The sequence below is a fragment of the Odocoileus virginianus genome, chromosome 14, assembly GCF_023699985.2.
Source record: "Odocoileus virginianus isolate 20LAN1187 ecotype Illinois chromosome 14, Ovbor_1.2, whole genome shotgun sequence".
NCBI lineage: Eukaryota > Metazoa > Chordata > Mammalia > Artiodactyla > Cervidae > Odocoileus > Odocoileus virginianus.
This window is the reverse complement of record NC_069687.1, coordinates 9,610,079-9,632,371: the sequence shown is the minus strand read 5'-3', so window position 1 is coordinate 9,632,371 and position 22,293 is coordinate 9,610,079. Positions and strand designations below refer to the sequence as shown.

At 37.9% G+C, this 22,293-nt stretch overlaps 1 protein-coding gene and 1 non-coding gene across 9 annotated transcripts in view; one reads left to right on the top strand and one right to left on the bottom strand.

The window, feature by feature from the left end:
• Window positions 1-22,293, top strand: part of CTNND2 (catenin delta 2) — a 1,048,486-nt gene that overhangs the window by 562,433 nt on the left and 463,760 nt on the right. For all 8 annotated transcript variants that reach the window (XM_070476489.1, XM_070476490.1, XM_070476493.1 and 5 more), the window contains 2 exons: window positions 9,240-9,274; window positions 10,322-10,438. In XM_070476489.1, coding sequence (XP_070332590.1) covers window positions 9,240-9,274; window positions 10,322-10,438 — 152 coding nt within the window. The remainder of the gene's footprint in view (window positions 1-9,239; window positions 9,275-10,321; window positions 10,439-22,293) is intronic.
• TRNAW-CCA (transfer RNA tryptophan (anticodon CCA)) lies at window positions 7,508-7,580 on the bottom strand. The gene has a single exon. It is a non-coding gene; the product is annotated as a tRNA-Trp (tRNA).

The following is a 22,293-nucleotide window of genomic DNA, read 5'->3' as shown; positions in this document are numbered from 1 at the left end:
GTCAGATATTGACTCACAGCTCCCCCAAATGTTTCACTAGTTTGCTCTCCCACATACAGTGTATGAGAGTTAACATTTCCTTATCTTCTCTTCAACACTTAGTGTAGTCAGACTTTCTATTAGTTTTATAGACTGTGGAGGATTAAAGAGGTATCTGTCAATTTCTATTCTTTTAACTTTTGATAGGATTGAGTCTCTTTTAATATATGTGGTGACCATACATTCTTGATTTTTCTGCTCTTCATCAATTTTATGTATATTCGTTGACCTCTTTTCTACTTGATCTCTTAATCGCTTTCTCATTGATTTGTAGGAGTTATTTATAATGTTCTGGAAGATAACCCTTTGTAAGCTGTATGCATTGTAAATGTCTTCTCCCAGGATGTGGCTTGTTTTTTTCACCTTAGTTTCTGGTGTTTATGGCTTTAATTGCATAGGAGTTCAATTTTTGTGCCAACTGTGTGAATAGAATGTTAGTTCAGAATGTAGTCTCTAGAACCAGGTGGTCAGGGTAATAATCCTAGCTTCATTACTTGTTGACTGGGGGGTCTCCAGCAAGTTCCATAAGGACTTTTCAGCTCAGTTTCATTCTCTATAAAATGGGAAAATATCTCTCAAAAGTTTTGTTGTAAAGTTTAACTAGAAATCACTTAGAATATTGCCTGTTGTAAAGTGAAAGATATCTATGCATTTGCTACTAGGATATGCTTTTAAAGTATTGTTTTAAAAATTCTTTTCTAGCATTACCAGTATATATTTATATATATATGTGTGTGTGTGTGTGTGTGTGTGTGTGTGTTTAAAAGCTAAATGTTACTTATGATACATGTGTATTCTCACAATAATTGAGTTCTGAAACTTATATAAAGTTGTATTTAAATATGCATGGGTGTGTGCTGAGTCTCTTCAGTCATGTCCAGCTCTTTACGACCGCATGGACTGCAGCCCTCCAGGCGCCTCTGTCCATGGGATTCTCCAGGCAAGAATACTGGAGTGGGTTGCCACACCGTCCTCCAGGGGGTCTTCCTGACCCAGGGATCTTCCTGAACCCACATCTCTTTTATCTCCTGCATTAGCAGGCAAATTCTCTACCACTAGTGCCACTAAAGCCCACATTTAATTCTTTAAACATTATTTCTATTTTAAGAAATAGAATTTTGGTAGTGAAAGAAAACTTTATTTCCTGAAACTGAACATACATGAAAGTTACAACAGCCTCAAAACTGACTTTTATATTAGATTTAATTGAATGATATGATTGGGAGAAAGTACACCATGAATAATTCCTAAACACCTTAAATAAAAGTGTCTGAAGTATAGGCATAATTTCTGTTTATTGAATGAATAAAGAATTTGCTTTTTTTAAAAAAAGTGTCCACCCTAGAGCAGCTTTTAAGAATCAATTGCATAAATATGCAATTGCATAGAAAGTAAAGGGCACACTTAAAGGAAATAAAATCCAAACCCAGTGTCTCTTGGGACTTCTATTTTCTGTGATCAGCCATACTTTTAATGCATTTTAACTCTGCTAAGGAAATCAGAAAACCATTTACATGATTAATGCTCTTTGTCTGCTGCAAAGGAGATACCCCTGCTTTGAGAAGTTAGTTTCATATTTACTGTCAATGGTATTTTTTCAGTTGTAATAAAAGATGTTTCTTCTTGTTTCTGTTGCACATAAAATTGAAACATTTTTTAAAGAAAACAAACAAAAAGTAAATATTATGTAACAGTGTGATGTGTAGTTTTGTGTGTAAAATCACCCATTACTGTGGATGAGTGGATAAATCTCAAAGGATGTGAAATGCAGGAGCACTGCCTTATTTGTGCTAGGGTGACCCGAGACATTTTCTTCCAGCTCTAAACTGTGGAAATGAAAGATGGGGAAGTTGGAAATGCCTTATGAACTCAAATAAGGGAGTATTTCTGTGTTATTCCGTGTGACATTTATTCTGCTCAAGCAAACAGCCCTCTAGCTTCAGAGTTTTAACACAACAGTGGTTTATTTCTCACTCGAGTTGTGTCTTCTCTGGGTTGGCAGAAATTTCTCCAGCATGTGGTTACTCAGGGACCCTTCTTTAACACAGGGCTTCACAAGGGAGTGTGTGGAAATCACATGTCGGCCCTTCTGTGCTTGGGGCAGGAGGTGGTACATGGCCCCGTCCACATGCAGGGCGGTAGGGAAGTGTGATCTTCATTGTGCCCCGAAGGAGTGGAGAGCAGGGCTTTGATGAGCATGGGAGAAATTTCCAGGGACTTATGCAATCTTATTGTTTCAAGTGGGAAGTAGCAAGTGAATTTCCCTCCATGGACTTTTTGTTGATGTTGTTTTTATTGGATGGGGGATTTTTAAAATTCTACAGTGATTTACAATTTTCAAGAAAAGCTTCACACATACATGATTTTGTGTAATCCATTGATAACCCTTCCCCCCCACCCCTATCTTGCCCCTCCTTCCTACACTCCCTCCACTGCTAATCACTGGTTTCTTCTCTATTCCTGTGAGTCTGCTTTATTGTTTGTTTTATTCACTAGTTTGTTGTATTTTTGTTGTTGTTGTTGGATTCTACATATAAGTGATACAGTCCATGGAATTCTCTAGGCCAGAATACTGTATAGTACTATACATTCCATGGAATTCTCCAGGCCAGAACACTGGAGTGGGTAGCCTTTCCCTTCTCCAGGGCATCTTCCCAACCCAGGAATTGAACCTAGGTCTTAACGCATTGCTGGCCAGTTTTTACCGGCTAAGCCACAAAAGAAGACCAAGAATACTGGAATGGGTAGCCTATCCCTCCTCCAGCGGATCTTCCCAATCCAGCAATCGAACCTGGGTCTCCTGCATTGCAGGTGGATTCTTTAATGACTGAGCTATCAGGGAAGCCCCATATAAGTGATACCATATAGCATTTGTCTTTCTCTGTCTGACTTATTTCATTTAGCATATTTCCAAGTCCATCCATGTCGCTGCAAATGGAAAATTTTCATTCTTTTTTATGGCATATATCTGTTGATGGACACCCAGATTGCCTTCTATAAATAATGCTCTTATGAAGATTGGATGCACATGTATTTTTTAATTAGTGGGGTGTTTTTTTGGATATATACCTAGAAGTGGAATTGCTGGGTCATATGTAGTTCTTTGAGAACTACATATTTTAGTTTTTTTAAAAACCTCCATATTGTTTTCCACAGAGATTGCACCAATTTACATTCCCACCAACAGTGTACAAGGGTTCTCTTTTCTCCACATCCTTGCCAACATTTGTTATTTGTGTTCTTTTTGATGATAGCCATTCTGACAGGTGTGAAGTGATACCTCGTTGTGGTTTTAATTTGTGTTTCTCTGATGATTAGTGATGTTGAACATCATTTCATGTGCCAGGTGTCCATCTGCATTTCCTCTTTGGAAAAAACGTCTACTCAGTTCTGCCCATTTTTTTAATCATGTCATTTACTTTTTTTTATATTGAGCTATATGTGGTCTAGTTATTTAACATCAATAAGATAGCTACTCCCCAGGTACCAAAAGATGTAAGTGGTTGTCATGAATTAGCACAGCCCTAGTATACAATAAGTACTTAGCAAACGACTGAACTGGTAAAAGGAATGTAGTAGCATACAGATAGTAGTAAATCTTGAAGGTGATACTATGAAAACATTTTATCATATCAGAAAAATACTGTACTGGTTTCCTTGGGCTACCATGACAAATTACTATAAGTATCTTAAAATAAATTAATTACCTCACAGTTTGGGGGCCAGAAGTGATAGCTTATGGTGAATGATGTCGGATTCGTGATCCCCGAAGATGATTTAGCTTCGGGACCAGGGACAAGTCTTGATCACGCAAGAGCTTTTGTGTAGCAGTTTTATTAAACTAAGAAAAAGTGAAAAGAAAAAGTGAAAGTGAAGTCGCTCAGTCGTGTCCGACTGTTTGCGACCCCATGGACTGTAGCCCCCCAGGCTCTTTGGTCCATGGGATTTTCCAGGCATGAATACTGGAGTGGGTTGCCATTCCTTCTGTAGGGGATCTTCCCGACCCAGGGATCGAACCAGGGTCTCCCGCATTGTAGGCAGACGCTTTACCGTCTGAGCCATCAGGGGCGGACAAAGCATCTGACAAAGACATCAGAAGGGGGATGGAGAGTGCCCCCACTCACTAGTCTTATCAAGATATACTTTAGGAGACCCACTCTCAGAACATACATCTTAAATTAACAAGATTAGAATTAACAAAGAAAGGTCTTACCAGACCCACTCCCACAACATACTTTTTTTTTAATTATTATTAGTTGGAGGCTAACTACTTTACAATATTGTAGTGGTTTTTGTCATACATTGACATGAATTAGCCATGGATATACATGTATTCCTCATCCCGATCCCCCCTCCCACCTCCCTCTCCACCCGATCCCTCTGGGTCTTCCCAGTGCACCAGGCTCGAGCACTTGTCTCATGCATCCAACCTGGGCTGGTGATCTGTTTCACCCTAGATAATGTACATGTTTCGATGCTGTTCTCTTGAAACATCCCACCCTCGCCTTCCCCCACAGAGTCCAAAAGTCTGTTTTATACATCTGTGTCTCTTTTTCTGTTTTGCATATAGGGTTACCGTTACCATCTTTCTAAATTCCATATATATGTTAGTATACTGTAATGGTCTTTATCATTCTGGTTTACTTCACTCTGTATAATGGGCTCCAGTTTAATCCATCTCATTAGAACTGATTCAAATGAATTCTTTTTAATGGCTGAGTAATATTCCATGGTGTATATGTACGACAGCTTCCTTATCCATTCATATGCTGATGGGCATCTAGGTTGCTTCCATGTCCTGGGTATTATAAACAGTGCTGCGATGAACATTGGGGTGCACGTGTCTCTTTCAGATCTGGTTTCCTTGGTGTGTATGACCAGAAGTGGAATTGCTGGGTCATATGGCAGTTCTATTTCCAGTTTTTTAAGAAATCTCCACACTGTTCTCCATAGCGGCTGTACTAGTTTGCATTCCCACCAACAGGGTAAGAAGGTTCCCTTTTCTCCACACCCTCTCCAGCATTTATTGCTTGTAGACTTTTGGATAGCAGCCCTCCTGACTGGCATGTAATGGTACCTCATTGTGGTTTTGATTTGCATTTCTCTGATAATGAGTGATGTTGAGCATCTTTTCATGTGTTTTTTTGCCATCTGTATGTCTTCCTTGGAGAAATGTCTATTTAGTTCTTTGGCCCATTTTTTGATTGGGTCATTTATTTTTCTGGAGTTGAGCTGGAGGAGTTGCTTGTATATTTTTGAGATTAATCCTTTGTCTGTTGCTTCATTTGCTATTATTTTCTCCCAATGTGAGGGCTGTCTTTTCACCTTGCTTATAGTTTCCTTTGTTGTGCAAAAGCTTTTAAGTTCCATTAGGTCCCATTTGTTTATTTTTGCTTTTGTTTCTAAAATTCTGGGATGTGGGTCATAGAGGATCCTGCTGTGATTTATGTCAGAGAGTGTTTTGCCTATGTTCTCCTCTAGGAGTTTTATAGTTTCTGGTCTTACATTTAGGTCTTTAATCCATTTTGAGTTTATTTTTGTGTGTGGTGTTAGAAAGTGTTCTAGTTTCATTCTTTTACAGGTGGTTGACCAGTTTTCCCAGCACCACTTGTTAAAGAGATTGTCTTTTTTCCATTGTATATCCTTGCCTCCTTTGTCGAAGATAAGGTGACCATAGGTTCATGGATTTATCTCTGGGCTTTCTATTCTGTTCCATTGATCTATATTTCTGTCTTTGTGCCAGTACCATAGTGTCTTGATGACTGTGGCTTTGTAGTATAGTCTGAAGTCAGGCAGGTTGATTCCTCCAGTTCCATTCTTCTTTCTCAAGGTTACTTTGGCTATTTGGGGTTTTTTGTATTTCCATACAAATTGTGAAATTATTTGTTCTAGTTCTGTGAAAAATACCGTTGGTAGCTTGATAGGGATTGCATTGAATCTATAGATTGCTTTGGGTAGTATAGCCATTTTGACAATACTGATTCTTCCAATCCATGAACACGGTATATTCTCCATCTGTTTGTGTCCTCTTTGATTTCTTTCACCAGTGATTTATAGTTTTCTATGTATAAGTCTTTTGTTTCTTTAGGTAGATATACTCCTAAGTATTTTATTGTTTTTGTTGCAATGGTGAATGGTATTGTTTCCTTAATTTCTCTTTCTGTTTTCTCATTGTTAGTGTATCGGAATGCAAGGGATTTCTGTGTATTAATTTTATATCCTGCAACTTTACTGTATTCGTTGATTAGCTCTAGTAATTTTCTGGTAGAGTCTTTAGGGTTTTCTATGTAGAGGATCATGTCATCTGCAAACAGAGAGAGTTTCACTTCTTCTTTTCCTATCTGGATTCCTTTTACTTCTTTTTCTGCCCTGATTGCTGTGGCCAACACTTCCAAAACTATGTTGAATAGTAATGGTGAGAGTGGGCACCCTTGTCTTGTTCCTGATTTTAGGGGAAATGCTTTCAATTTTTCACCATTGAGGGTAATGCTTGCTGTGGGTTTGTCATATATAGCTTTTATTATGTTGAGGTATGTTCCTTCTGTTCCTGATTTCTGGAGAGTTTTAATCATAAATGGATGTTGAATTTTGTCAAAGGCTTTCTCTGCATCTATTGAGATAATCATATGGCTTTTATCTTTCAATTCCACAACATACTTTTTAAGATAACAAGATTGGTAAGAAAACCTTCTTGTTAAGGAGAAACATGTCCTCTAGCAAGATACATTGTTATATTGATTAAAACAAAGCCATGTAGAAAATGTCTTTTTCTCCTTGAGAGCCCCAGACCCCTTTCTCTTTCTAGAGGGCTCCCGACCCCTTTCTCCTCCTCAGGAACCGTGGACTTCTTACCAGCCTTCCTAGGAATTGACTCTCTCAGAAGTTTAAAATCAACTTATGCTGACAGGGCCATGTTCCCTTAGTTCAGTTCAGTCATTTCAGTCACTGAGTCATATCTGACTCTGACCCCTTGGACTACAGCACACCAGGCTTCCCTGTCCTTCATCATCTCCTGGAGTTTGCTCAATCTCATGTCTATTGAGTTATGATACCATCCAACCATGTCATCCTCTGTCACCCCCTTCTCCTCCTGCCCTCAATCTTTCCCAGCATCAGGATCTTTTCCAATCAGTCAGTCAGCTCTTCTCATCAGGTGGCCAAAGGATTGAAGCTTCAGCTTTAGCATCAGTCCTTCCAATGAATATTCAGGACTGATTTCCATTAGGATTGACTGGTTTGATCTCCTTGCTGTCTAAGGGACTCTCAAGAGTCTTCTCCAGTGCCACAATTCGAAAGCATCAGTTCTTCAGCACTTGGCCTTCATTATGGAGGAATACTAAAGTGAAGTTGCTCAGTCGTGTCCGACTCTTTGCGAGCCCGTGGACTGTAGCCTACCAGGCTCCTCCGTCCATGGGATTCTCCAGGCAAGAATACTGGCATGGGTTACCATTTCCTTCTCCAGGGGATCTTCCCAACCCAGGGATCGAACCTGGGTCTCCTGCATTGGAGGCAGACGCTTTTAACCTCTGAGCCACCAGGGAAGCCAGGAGGAATACTAAAGAGAAGTTCTTTTCTTAAGTCTTCCAGGTTCTTCTGGCTCCAGCCATTCCTTGGCTTATATATACATAACTCCAGTCTCTGCTTCCATCTTCACAGGACCTTCACAAGACCTTCTACTCTGTCTTTCTCCTCTCGTGTCTTTTATAAGGACGTTGATCATTGAGTTTCAGAAGCTCTCATCTTAAGATCTTTACCTTAATTACATCTTCAAAAACCTTTCCCATTAAGTAACCTTTCACAATTTCTAGGGATTTGGTGTGGACACATCTTTTGGGGGGAAAGGATACCATTCAACTCACTACAATTTTGAAAACATTTTCCACCCCTGTATTAGATGCCACTTACTAACTGAACATACTGCTAACTGAACATTTTTTAAAATATTAATTATAGGATTGCATTTCTGTTTTACATGTTAAACCTTGCACTTAGCTGTTACTGCTTTATAGTGATACACTTTTTGATGCAAGAAGAAGTTGCATCAGAGTGAATTTGTAATGTTATCATTTCAGGTATCAACTGTCTATAGCTCTCATCATTGCAAAATCATTTTTCACTTTGCTAAAATGGATTGGCTGAGGAGAAAGATGCCCTAAAAAGGTCTCTTAAGGGACTGCTCTTATATTCGTGTATATCAATCATGGCTATTCTGAACACTCATTTATACAAGAATTGCTTTTTCCCCCAGCAAATGTATTCAGAAACCATTTCTAAGGTACAGATTAAAGTTCTAAAACCTACTTCTTGTTGTGAAACTGATGAGCTATTCATAGAAGTGCGTTGATCAGAGTAAAAGATCTAGTAAATAGGTGTAGAAAATGATTCTCAAAATGATACCTGTCAGTAATTGTCATATAGATTTCCCACAAATTATTGACATAAAAAAGGGTATGTTAGAACTATTTGCATGTATAATGAAAGAGCTGTTCATATTTAGAAATTTTAAATTTATTTATGTATTTTAAATCATTCAGAATAAATTTATGTGCCCACCTAAATACAATCTGCACAATATCTTTGGCGTGTCATTTATATGAGCCACCCTTTCTACCTGGGTCATTTTTATTATATGATATATTTCTAAAGTGGAAACTTGGAAACTGTATAGTTGGTGGTGGTAAAGTGTTATGATTTTTATATTACTTAATTTGAAATATAATCAACAGCTGAAAGGAACTGCTTATATGGTATGTCTAGGAAAAGGTATAGGTTTATTTTATCTCTTTATAATGAAAATGGAGAAAGTTATATCTTTGTTAGAACACCTTACAAAGTTTACATGAAACTATTCAGACTTATATTTTAAAATATCTACAGTTGGGTAGAACTTCATGGATGTAGAAACTGTCATAAATAATAAGTATAATAGATTGTGATTTGTAAAATAAATCAGCTGTTGTTTAGAAAATTACTGAATGATGTCCATTTATGACATGTTAATACCTGTGAATCCAAAGAGGTGTATATCAAATAGGTTAAAATTATGATTGTATCAAAGTGGGACCCCTTTTCCGAGTAAGAAATTGAAGGGAGTTCCCATGGAGCTCCCATTACTAACTTAATGTACCTTTGCATCTTACAGTCTAGAGTCCTTTAATTTGTAACAAATTCATTATATCTATGTATTCTGTTTTTTACAGTTCAGCAGAAGAGCAGTTTCACTGGCAATCACAAGGTAAGGTACAGCTTCTTTTCTTTATTGACATATACTTGAATTACAGTGTTGTATAATTTATATATACTAATATACATATTCTTCCTTGTATTCCTTTCCACTATGATTATAAGATAGTCAATCTAGTTCCTTGTGTTATACAGTAGTTAACTTTTTGTTTGTCTGTTTTACATCTAGTAGGTTGTATCTGCTAATCCCAAACTCCTGATTTATTCCTCTCCTACCCCTTTTCTCAATTGATAATCATGTTTGTTTTCTCATGTCCATGGATCTTTTTGTTTTGCAAACAAGTTCATTTGTATCATATTTTAGATTCCACACACAAATGATATTATAAGTATTTGTTTTTCTCTGACTTCACTTAATATGATAATCCCTAGGTCCATCCATGTTGCTACAAATGGCATTATTTCATTCTTTTTTACATCAAATAATATTCCATTGTGTACATATATATACACACACACACCCCACATCTTCTTTATCCATTCATCACCTGATAGACATTTAAATTTAAAGTACAACTTCTTGATAAGCATTTATACTTACTTCGACACATACCTCTATTGGTTAATTTTCTTAAGAAATTTAGAAAGAAACTTATAAAAATAAATTTGATAAAACATGACACTAAAAATAAGTGAAGTTGTTTTGAAAGCTCAAGAGTTCATGGGAGTTAAAATTTCCCAATTCCCTAGTAACTTTATGTTTTTCATGGACACATATAATTGGCTAGCCTTGGTTTTTAATAGTGGTTGACCAGGGGTTACAATGTGATACCTAATAAGAATTTCATAAAGGTAGTAGCATCACTGACTCAATGGACATGAGTTTGAGTAAACTCTGGGAGCTGGTGATGGACAGGGAGGCCTGGCATGCTGCAGTCCACGGAGTCGCGAAGAGTTGGACACGACTGAGTGACTGAACTGAACTGAACTGAACTGAATAGTTTTAGTTACTTTATTTTTGATTATTAAGTGATAGTCTTAAACTTTAATGTTGACAAAACCATGTGCTTGTTCATCTCTTTGAAATATTGTATTTCAGATGGTCAAAAAGATATCGAAGATGAGCTCACAACAGGTCTCGAACTGGTGGACTCCTGTATTAGATCACTGCAGGAATCAGGAATACTTGACCCACAAGACTATTCAACAAGTGAAAGTAAGTCAAATGGTAATTAGGCTTGAAAACAATTAAAATATAAGAGCATAATGTTATTAATATTAATGAAAGTGAAAGTGGCTCAATCATGTCTAACTCTCTGTGACGCCATGGAATGGGGGTCAACCCAATGGACCACACAGTCCATGGGATTCTCCAGGCCAGAATACGGGAGTGGGTAGCCTTTCCCTTCTCCAGGGGATCTTGCCACCCCAGGGATCAAACCCAGGTCTCCTGCATTGCAGGCGGATTCTTTACCAGCTGTGCCACCAGGGAAACCCATTAATCTTAATGTTAAATCATGAGCCATATCCTTAGGACTTCAAGATGTGTTTATACTTATTTTATCAATTTCATTCCACTCTCATCTACTTCCTTCCTGCATTACTGCACACTAATTCACATTTGATTATAAACTCTCTTAAGTCAGTAACTGGGGCTTCCCTGATGACTCAGATGGTAAAGAATCTGGCCACAGTGCAGGAGATCAAGGTTCAATCCCTGGGTTGATAAGATCCCCTAGAGAAGGGAAGGACTACCCATTCCAATATTCTTACTTGGAAAATCCCATGAACAGAGGAGCCTGGTGGGCTACAGTCCATGGGTTCCCAAAAAGTCAGACATGACTGAACAACTAACATAACAAGTCAGTAATTAGCATCGAGATTTCTCACCAATTATTGACATATTGGTGATTCTCAACCAATTCTCTGACATCCTTTTTGGCATCTAGATTAGCAAATTGTTTGAATTCATCATATACTTGTTTTGTCAACATATTGTCTGCTTTAAACTCAACTGTCAGAGATTCCCAGGTGGTGCAATGATAAGGTATCCACCTGCCAATGCAGGAGACTAAAGAGAATGAGACTCGGGTTTGATTCCTGGGTCAGGAAGTTCCCCTGGAGTCGGAAATGGCAACCTACTCTGAAATTCTTACCTGGAAAATTGTATGGACAGAGGAGCCTCGTGGCCTATGGCTTATGGATAGAGGAGCCTGGCGGGCTTCAGTTGATGGGGTCACAAAGAGTTGGACATGACTGAGCACACACAGTCAAGGCTTTTCTCATGCTGATTATTGTTGGTAGGGATCTTAAATGTTGGAGCAATTCTACAGCAAAATAGATAGATTTATATAATGTATGCGATACTGTTTAATACGATGCTACAGTACTATGCAGTAACTTCTTACATTTATATGTTTAGTTATCCTGCATAGCCATATTAATCTCAATAAATATTTAAAGATTTTTTTTCTACTTAATTATATGTTTTTCAACCAGACTGGCTGAAACTTAGAAGTTCTTTGAACTGAAACAAGCCTCATTTTAATAAATCATAAAATTCTCTTGACCTATTTTAATAAAATCCTGCAAAAAGCTAAAAGTTAAATCATTAAAACAGACATTACCCTAATAATTTCTATATCAGAAATCAGTGGAGCATTTTATTCCTTAATTTTGAAAAAGTATAATTTCCTTGAAAACCCATCAATGTTTCCTATATAAAGGAAAGATATAAGAGTGAGATAGCATGGTGATCCTAAAACCATTTAAAGTACATAGTTGTTCATTTTCTCTATAATCTTTATAACACCATGACTCTTAAGATAACATCATCATGAATATGCTGGCTTATTTTAACCATATACATCCTCTCATTAAAGCTTCTAAAGTAAGACGCATGAGTGTATTATACTTGTTCTCTGTGTTTTATATTTTACAGTGTGAGATTGTTTCCTTTTCTTTCCCAAAGCCTGTAAAATACTTTCTCTGTAGGGGCAGTTGTAGTTAGAACTATTAATATATTTAATTAATATTTGACGCACACGCACTCATTTTATTAGAGAGTAAGTAAAGCGGAAATAAAACCTCTTGGAAGGATCATATTGGCTATGTTATTTTTATATAATGCTAGAGAAATATATTTTAATATGATTTTAGGAGAGGGTGTAACTTTTTATTCATGAAAGTACAGAAAAAAAGAAGGAAGAAAAGAGTAAGTTAATAAGCAAACAAGGTATAGAAGTGATAAATCAAGGATATCAATCTAACACTGCATGTAAGCACTTTGAATTCTCAGAAAAAAATAAAAATTCAAATTTGTAGAAAATGAAGATAAAACCATGAGGTATTTTTAATATACATACTTATTTTAATGAAGTAAATGTTGAAATAAATAGACATTTACTACTTAGACAAATAGTAATAGACAAATAGACAAATAGAATAGACTAAGGAATGACAGCAAATACAATGAACACAAGGAGTAGGACTGGGAAGAATAATGTGAAATGAAGTGGAATTTGCCACAGAATCACTAAGCAGCATCAAAAAGGAATTATACAGTGAAAATATATTAACTTATAATTATATGGTAAAATCTGGTGAACATATATGCACCAAACAACATAACATCTGAATATTAAAAATGAAAGAGACTGATGAAAAATAATGTGAACATTTCTTAGAATCAGACTGAATAATAGAAGAAGAAGCCACAGAAAGTTTGATAAATATTTAACAAATCAATGAATTAAGTGAATTTTTAAAAGTTATACTTTTTGAATTACAATAAATATTTGCTTTATATGTCCAAGGAAAATTTATAAAAATTGATCAGCTAATGGGTTGTAAAGACAATTCTAAAAGTTATAAAGTATAGAAAGGCCACATTCTTTTATAATAATTCAGTCAAATTAAAAGTAAACAATAAAATGATAAGCAAAAATATAATGACATTAAAATTAAGAAACATACTTGTGGATTTACCAAATCAAATGTGAAAGCAGGAAGAAAAGTACATACTCTTTTATATTTACAGAGCAAATGAAATAGCAATATTTTATAGTGAAAGCATAAGGGCATAGTAAAATAAATGCATTCAGAGGAAATTGAAATTTTATTATTAAAAATAAAAGATAATAATGAGCTCAGCATCCCTTTATTTTGGGACACCTTAAAAAGAGCTAAATAAATCAAAATAAGCTAGGAAGATGGAAATAAACTATAAAAGCAGTGCAGAGATAACATAATATAAAATTAAAGAGTAGAAAAAATAAATATTAGAGGAGATAAATAACTATATGAACTTTTTTAAAAATTGCTTTGTCAACTAATAATCCCAAACATCCTAAATTTAATTTGTTTGTTTGGCAGTGCTGGGTCTTCATTGCTAAGCCAGCTTTTCTCTAGTTGGGGCAAGCAGGGGCTTCTCTCTAGTTTTAGCTCTCAGGCTTCTCATTGCAGTAGCTTCTCTTGTGGAGAAGGGCTCTAGGGGATCAGTCGTTGCAGCTCAAGAGCTCAGTAGTTGCAATTCCCAGGCTCTAAAGCGCAGGCTCAATAGCTATGGCCCACGGGCTTAGTTGCTCCAAGGCATGTGAGATCTTCCTGGACCAGGGATCGAATCCATGTCTCCTATATTGGCCAGTGGATTCTTTATGACTGATCCACAGAGGAAATCTGTGAATTTCTAAATCAAGACACTCTACACACAGGAGGAATAGAATGTTTAGTGTTCACTTTTGCATTTCTGTAAAACCTGTCCAAACATTACCTGCAAAAGATTTATCTTTATTACAGGAAATTTAAATATACTAGTAAGGGTTTTTGAAGTAGATTTGCTAACTGCTGAATTTTTGATTTTCAGAAAGATTAGTTAATGTTATTATATACTGATTTATCTTTTTGAAGACTCCTAGGAGCTTAGTTAATTGTTCATTTTTGAAGGCCCTGCTTCTTGTTTGAAGATTGTTGTTGTTGTTCAGTTGCCAAGTCACGTCCCATGGACTTTGCGACCCCATGGACTGCAGCACGCCAAGTTTTTCTGTCCTTCACTATGTCCCAGAGTTTTTGGTGATATCATCCAACCATCTCATCCTCTGTCACCCCCTTCTCCTCCTGCAATCAATCTTTCCCAGCATCAGGGTCTTTTCCAATAAGTTGGCTCTTTGCATCAGGTGGCCAAAGGATTGGAGCTTAAACAAAGTAAACTTAAAGCAAACAACAAACGCAGGTGATTCAAATACTGCTTGAAAGTTTTATGCCAAAGGATCTGAATCACAGTAAACTGTGGAATATTGTTATTCTTAAGAAACATTGGTTCTTAACATTTTCAGAGTCAGTTTGAGACTGAATGAAGTAAAATTTAGAAATTAATTTTAAAGTATTGAGAAGATAATTATCATTTGAGGGATCAATTATTGCTTATTTTAAGTACTCAGATTATCAGGAAATAAAAATCCTAATTGCTGTTTGTGTGTGTATCAGGGCCCAGATGGGAAATAGAGTCCTCTCAAAAAGAGTTTAAATGAAGAGAATTTAATTAAGGGCCCATTTACAAATGAGTGAGCAAGATTAAGGGAACAATCGATGCCTGAAGAAGTATTTGGGGAGCAGCAACAGATGGTAACCCTTGCCACCCTAGCCCCAAAGGAAAAATCAACGAACCAGTGCCGGCAGAGTCAGGAGGCACGGGTGGTGGGAACAGAAGAATAAATATTCTAGCCTCTCTCTCCTCCTGCATTTCACTGGCCAAGTCTAGTCTTAAATCAAGTGCCAAGGGACCCTTGTGATACAGTCTCTGTGGGGAGAAGGGCAGAGAATGAATGTGGGGGAGCAGGGAGAATAATCGGCACAACATTCTACTCAGTTCTAGAACAACATACCATGTTTACATTTATATAATAATAACGCATCCATATGTACTAGTGCTTTGACACATTTCATAGAATTAGCACAAGCCCATCAGATCCTGCCCGTCCCTTGTTTTTGTGATGATTCAATCAATCGTCTCATTAGCTAGTACAGACATGAAATCGCTGATGGTAAATTGGACCTGGCACACTGCCCCAGAGCTGGAATCTTAGTCCTAACCTGAAAGAGACCAAAACAACACTAAATACAGTCTAAAACCAGCTTGGAAAATGTACAGTGGCAACCAGTCTCAGCCCCTAAGCGTTTAATACGTAATTCATTGTGTTTAAAAGCTTTTGTTATTTTTCTTTCCAGGGTCTGATTGAAATAAAATTTGAATTTTAGTAAACCCACCTTCTTGACCCTAAGGCAAGCAATAACTGCTCTAGTAATGTGAACTACAGTGTCCCACACTTAGCAGTGTTTTCCAACACTTTGCATTTTTTAAAAAAGTGCTGTCATAAACACTATGTAAATCATTTGTACAACCTTTGCCAGCCCACCGCTATTCTGTGGCTGCCAGCTGTGTAATTTCAACTCTAACAAGTACATGACATGGAGTCGCTAGAAGAATTGCTGTTCTTTTACTGGAAAAAAAAAGTTATTGACAGAGGCTCAGGGCCACTGATGTTGGGAAAGACTGAAGGCAAGAGGAGAAGACGGTGAGGATGAGCTGGTTAGATAGCATCACCAACTCAATAGACACGAGTTTGAAAAAACTTGGGAAATAGTAAAGGACAGGGGAGCCTGGAGTGCTTCAGTCCATGGGGCCACGAGGAGTCAGATCCAACTGAGTGAGTCTACAGCAACAGGAGGGTCATTAGCTCCTCGTGATACACCGCTTGACCCAAACTGGATGTCATGGACCAAGTATGTTATTTGATCCATGCATCCTTGGAGATACAAACTCAGAGATAAAGGTAATGATGTCTTAGCTAAAAATTATTAAAAACGTGTGTAAGTCAAAATCAGAGAGGCAATCGGCTTCTTGTGGGGGAGGGCAGGGGATGGCTTGTATGTTTATTTGTTGTTGTTTATTCACTAAGTCATATCCAACTCTTTTGCGACTCCACGGACTGTAGCCTGCTAGTCTCCTCTGTCCATGGGATTTCCCAGGCAAAAATACTAAAGTTGGTTGCCATTTCCTTCCCCAGGGGATCTTCCCAATGCAGGGATCGAATCTGGATTTCCTGCATCTCCTGCATTGCAGGCGGATTCTTTACCACTGATCCACTGGGGAAGCCTCCTTCCGTGTTTATGGTGTTAACTTGTTGAATATCATGAAATAGTAATTATTTGTTTCTGTAGCACTTGGACAAATTGAAATTCTACCACATCCTAGAAAATCCCAGCATTCAGTAGGAAGGAAATCTTAGGAGCTTAGTATATTCTGAATATTATGGCAAAGAAAGGAATGCTATTTAATTGAGTTCTCAATTCAGAATATATTCAAAAAATTAGCAATCAATCATATAGGTTACCATTCTGAGCAGGTGAAATCTAAATAGAATGATCATATATAGTTTGATAGAAAGGAATATATTACTTCCTCTTGATTTACAGTCTTGTCATCTTCATTTAATTGCTGCGAATATGCTTAATTCCATCAGGTGGAAAAACCATTGAGAGATGGGGTTATTAAAACTGCTATAAAATATAACCCCTTACATTCTTATGGAATAATAATAAAAGATAAGAGACAACCTTGGGAGGTGAATATTTTCACAATTCCTGGCAAGCATGGCAACAAAGGATTCAGAAGTGGTTTGGGAGGATGACACGTTTATGGTGATTAATCAAGATGATAAACATATAAATAATGTGACTCACTGTTAATAATCTGATAGGGTGGAGACCAGATCCTCAGTTAGACCTGATGGGGTGCAGAGACTCTGGGTAGGTAGGAGTCCAGGGTAATCCATCCTGCCCTTGGAACCACAAGGTCTAGATTCCGGCCCTGCTGTTCCCCTCGCTCCACAAGTGGCTGAGGACTGCCACCTGGGCCCAGAGACCTCAAGTCCCTTCCTGGTCATGTATTTATTCCAGTGAATTGAGTACATCCTTGGTTGTTCATTCCTTTTATTACTTCATCATATACCCTTTGGTCCAAAGTTTTTGAAATACAAACAAGCCAGTCTCAGCTCCAGAAGTTGGTCAGAATTGAAACCTGAAATTGTCTGATGCTTCATGCATCCTTTTCCTTCCTTTCCAGGTTCAATCACACCCACCTAGCCCACTACCTATGGTGTTATAGAGCCCATGGGAAGTTGGCAGGGGAAGGTATGAACACAAGTGAGGGAAAAGACCCAGGTATCACACTGGAATAGTAATATCCTCCAGAAAGCTGTCATCTTTCCTCCCAGATTGGACCTTTACCTCTTTTTCAGTTAAGGTTCAATTTCTTTCTCTTATATTTCTTTCTTGACTTCTCTAGTGGCTCAGTCAGTAAAGAATCCATCTGCAAAGCAGGAGACCTGGGTTCAATCCCTGGGTTGGGAAGATTCCCCTGGAAGAGGGCATGGCAACCCACTTCAGTATTACATTTCTTTCTATCACAGATGGATAGAAAGAGATATGTCTTTCTATCACATAGACGTTTGAGATGCATGTTATAGCTTCTGCAACGAGATCACCAGCTCAGAGGCAGACCTACGAAATGAAGGGATGGGCAAACACCTGAAATACCAACTGCTCCTTATCCGTTCCCTAAGCAGGAGGGAAAAAATGCAAAATTCTCATTAAAGACATCATTCTCATCTGTGTTCTCAGGGTCTCCTAGAATCAAGCACAGAGTTTAGAGCCTGGCAGAGATTTTTAATGAAAACATAATTGGGTTCTGAAATTGTCAAGGCACCCTAGGCGCCCCACATGCAAATATGAGGGTCAGATGAAAGCTGGTAGAAGTGAAGAAAAGGAGAGAGGCAGAAAGCTCCTGTGAGAAAGTCAAAATAAGCAGACTTTTCCCTGGGGCACAGTGGAGGGAGGGGGCCCCTGGTAATATCTTATGAAGATGTCTTATAGGATTTCCCTAGAAGTAATTGCCACTGACCAAACAATAAGTCACTTCAACAGCAACTGATGACATCAAATCTTAATATGCTAGGTTTTGATTGTATAGCTATAGGTACAGATAGATGTTACATTCTTTTTTTAAAACGTCTGTTTTAAGCCCAGGTGGCATCAGTGGTAAGGAGTCTGCTGGCCAGTGTAGGAGACATAAGAGATGCGGGTTTGATCCCTGGGTCCAGAAGATCACCTGGAGAAGGAAATGGTAACCCACTCCAGTATTCTTGCCTGGAGAATCCCACAGACAGAGGAGCCTGAAGGGGTAGAGTCAGTACGGTTACATAGCGTTAGACAGGACTCAAACGATTTAGCATGCAGGACTTAAGCACTTATTAACAACAGCACAAAGAGTCTCTGCCCTTGGCATTTATGTAATGGGCAGAAGAGGCTGAAATTGAGCACTCTAAATACTATAAGGTCAGATAGGTAATTGCTCCCAGCAGTGACAAAGCCAGTGGGGGTAAAGTAGGGCAGAGTTTCCCAGAGTGTATTGGGATTCCTGGGGGTCCTCAAGAACTTTTCAGGGATTGCAGAGATACCCGTTTTCACAATAATCCCATGATGCCATCCATCTTTCCTTACTTGTTCTTACACAGTCAGAGAATGAGAGTCACACAGAGAACAGATTTGTGATTACCAAGGAGAAGCGGGTGGGGAAGGGATGGACTGGGAGTTTGGGATTAGCAGATGCAAGCTATTGTATACAGGATGGATAAACAATATGGTCCCACTGTATAGCACACAGAACCATAGCTCAGTTCAGTTGCTCAGTCGTGTCCAACTCTTTGTGACCCCATGGACTGCAGCACGCCAGGCTTCCCTGCCCATCACCAACTCCCAGAGCTTGCTCAAACTCATGTCATTTGAGTCGGTGATGCTATCTAGCCATCTCATCCTCTGTCATCCCCTTCTCTTCCTGCCTTCAATCTTTCCCAGCATCAGGGTCATTTCTAGTGAGTCAGTTCTTCGCATCAGGTAGCCAAAGTATTGGAGCTTCACCTTCAGCATCAGTCTTTCCAATGAATATTCAGGACTGATTTCCTTTAGGATTGGCTGGTTGGATCTCCTTGCAGTCCAAGGGACTCTCAAGAGTCTTCTCTAAAACCACAATTCCAAAGCATTAATTCTTCAGCACTCAGCCTTCTTTATGGTCCAACTGGAAAAACTACTGGATTACTGAATATTGGAGAAACCATAGCTTTGACTAGATGGCCCTTTGTTGGCAAAGCAATGTCTCTTCTTTTTAATATGCTGTCTAGGTTGATATCCTGTGATAAGCCATAATGGAAAAGAATATGAAAAAGAATGTGCATATACATATATATATGTATATGTATAACTGAGTCATCTGGCAGTACAGCAGAAATTGATGCAACATTGTAAATAAATTATACTTGAATAAAGTAAGTTAAACAAACAAACTAAAACAGACTGAGACTCACACACAAAGAGTGTTCAGTGAAGCTTCCTGAAGGCTACGTGGCATGTGATAGCATCTTTGCTCTGATGGCTCATGGAAAGTGTGTGATGCACCCTTCTCTTTTAAATACTTTCCAATTTTGATGTCCTAAATAGTATTCTACGTCATTCATATGGTGAATAAAAGCTCTTTGAAGCACGTGGGATCTTAGTTCCCTGACTAGGGATTGAACCGAGTCCCCTGCAGTGGAGGCACAGTCTTAATAGGACCTCTAGGAAAGTCTCCAAAACCACTGTAGTTTTGAGGGAGTGATGCAAGGGCCAGGAAGTCATTCTTTACTTGAATGGGAATCTGAATAAATGTGTGAGCAAACCCTACAAATATTTAGGAAAAAGTCTGTGATTTGTGTCAAATCAAAAATTAGTTTTTTAAGTTAATATAATTCCATTGATACATTTGAAATGTTTTCAAAATTTAGCTTTTAAATTTTGTTTTCTTCTAAAGCAACTTGTTTTAGTTTTCAATTTCTTTTCACAATGACTGATAGTGAGAAGTATGAATCAATTATCTTTAGACTGTTAATTTATAAAGAAAAAAATTAAAAAATTTATAAATAAAAATGATTTTCCTCATTTTTGTGTTACATTAGGTTTTTTTTAATGGTAAATAAGACTAAACTTTATAAGGAAGTAGTTGGGGACTAGAGCAAGCTATAAAAATACCATTCTATGACTAAAACAACATGTAAAATCCCATGCACAATAAGTCTTGAGCTGTACATTTTAAAGGGAACTTATATATTTGAAGGTTTTATTTTGTAATAAATGATATATTGTTCATTTCCCTCCATTGTATAGATGTAAAGAAATGGACTTACTGTATTTAGGGTAAGAGCTTTATCCATTTTTTGTTTATTCATATACCAAGTCAAACTTGAGAAAGCAGACTAGTTAGATCAGTAGCATTGATTGAATCTAAATCAGTTTAAAAACAAATGACTGCTTCCCTATTCTTGGGACCTTTCAAGTTTTCATTTTCATGTAAAGCATTATACATTGAAAGCAGCTGACCAGAGGGAACAGATATTTTGAAGGAAGAGACTTAGAAATCAAGTTTAAGAACACGTTTACTGGGACTTCCCCATCGGCCCAGTGGTTTAGACTTCACCTTCCAAAGCAGGGAGTGCAGATTCGCTCTGTGGTCAGGGAACTAAGATCCCATTTGTCTTGCAGCCAAACAAACAAACAAAAAATAAAACAGAAGTGATATTGTAACAAATTCAATAAAGACTTTAAAAATGGTCCATTGTGGGGGAAAGAAAAAAAAAGCACACATCTGTTCCTAGAACAAGCCCTAAGCTTTGCTATGTAACAAGCTGCTTGAGTTTCTGCCCCCAGTTAATTTTAGGGATGGTGCTGCTGCCGCTGCTGCTAAGTCACTTCAGTCGTGTCCGCCTCTGTGCGACCCCATAGACGGCAGCCCACCAGGCTCCCCTCTCCCTGGGATTCTCCAGGCAAGAACACTGGAGTGGGTTGCCATTTCCTTCTCCAATGCATAAAAGTGAAAAGTGAAAGTGAAGTCGCTCAGTCATGTCCGACTCGTAGCGACCCCATGGACTGCAGCCTACCAGGCTCCTCCATCCGTGGGATTTTCCAGGCAAGAGGACTGGAGTGGGGTGTTAGGGATGGTAGATGGACTGAATTACTGTTTTTATATTAATGCCCCAGTGAAACTTCTACATACCTTTTCAAGTTACTAGTGAAGGGCAGGAGAAGACAACCAGTTTATCACTACTCATCATCACCCAATGCTCAGTTGTACGAGACTCTTTGTGACCCCATGAACACCAGCCGTGCTCCTTTGTTCATGGGATTCTCCAGGCAATACTTCACTAGTGTCCTCTGAGCAGTTCTGTACAATAAAGCACATAAAAGCACAACCACTCTAGAGGATGCCTGCATGTGACAATGTACACCAGACCCGTGAACTAACTTAGGTAATTGGACATGCGAACACACATTTTGTGTCTTTGAAAGTTTGCACATTGAAGGTTTGTATGTAGGGGACTTACTGTATGTAATAATTTGCTCTATTTCCTTTCTTCTTACTCACCATTTTCCTTTTAAAAGATTTCCCCCTTCTTTTTATTTGTTGTTGCTCCAAAAATTTACTTTCATTTAAAATAATACTTAACCTTCAAATTATTCTCAGCCTTCCACAAAGATTGCATAACAGGAGGGTAGAAAGGAGTCAAATACTCTGACAGTTATAGTTATATGTGTGAGTCTTGTTGGCTTTATTCTTCACGGTCTATGTAAAGATAAGATTTTATATCATTTTGAAAGAGTCAGTTAAGCCTAAAAGTAAAGAATGTTTCTAAACTTCCCGATAAACGGAAATGTTAACAAAACTGCCTTTGTTGTGTATCCAGTCCTAAACTTGTCAGTCTCAATTTTTGTGTTTATTATTCCTGATTAGACTGAATTAACAACCTAACAAAGCATTCATTGAGCATCTGTATGAGACATCGCCTAGATCTCATAGCTGTTTATTTTAGTGCATTTCTTGTTAATAATTCTTTTCTTCTGATGGTAAAATAATCCCTAGGAATTAAATTGATATCTTAGTCACCACTTAGAGACCTTGTCTCATTCTTGTGGCTTCAGCTTCCACCA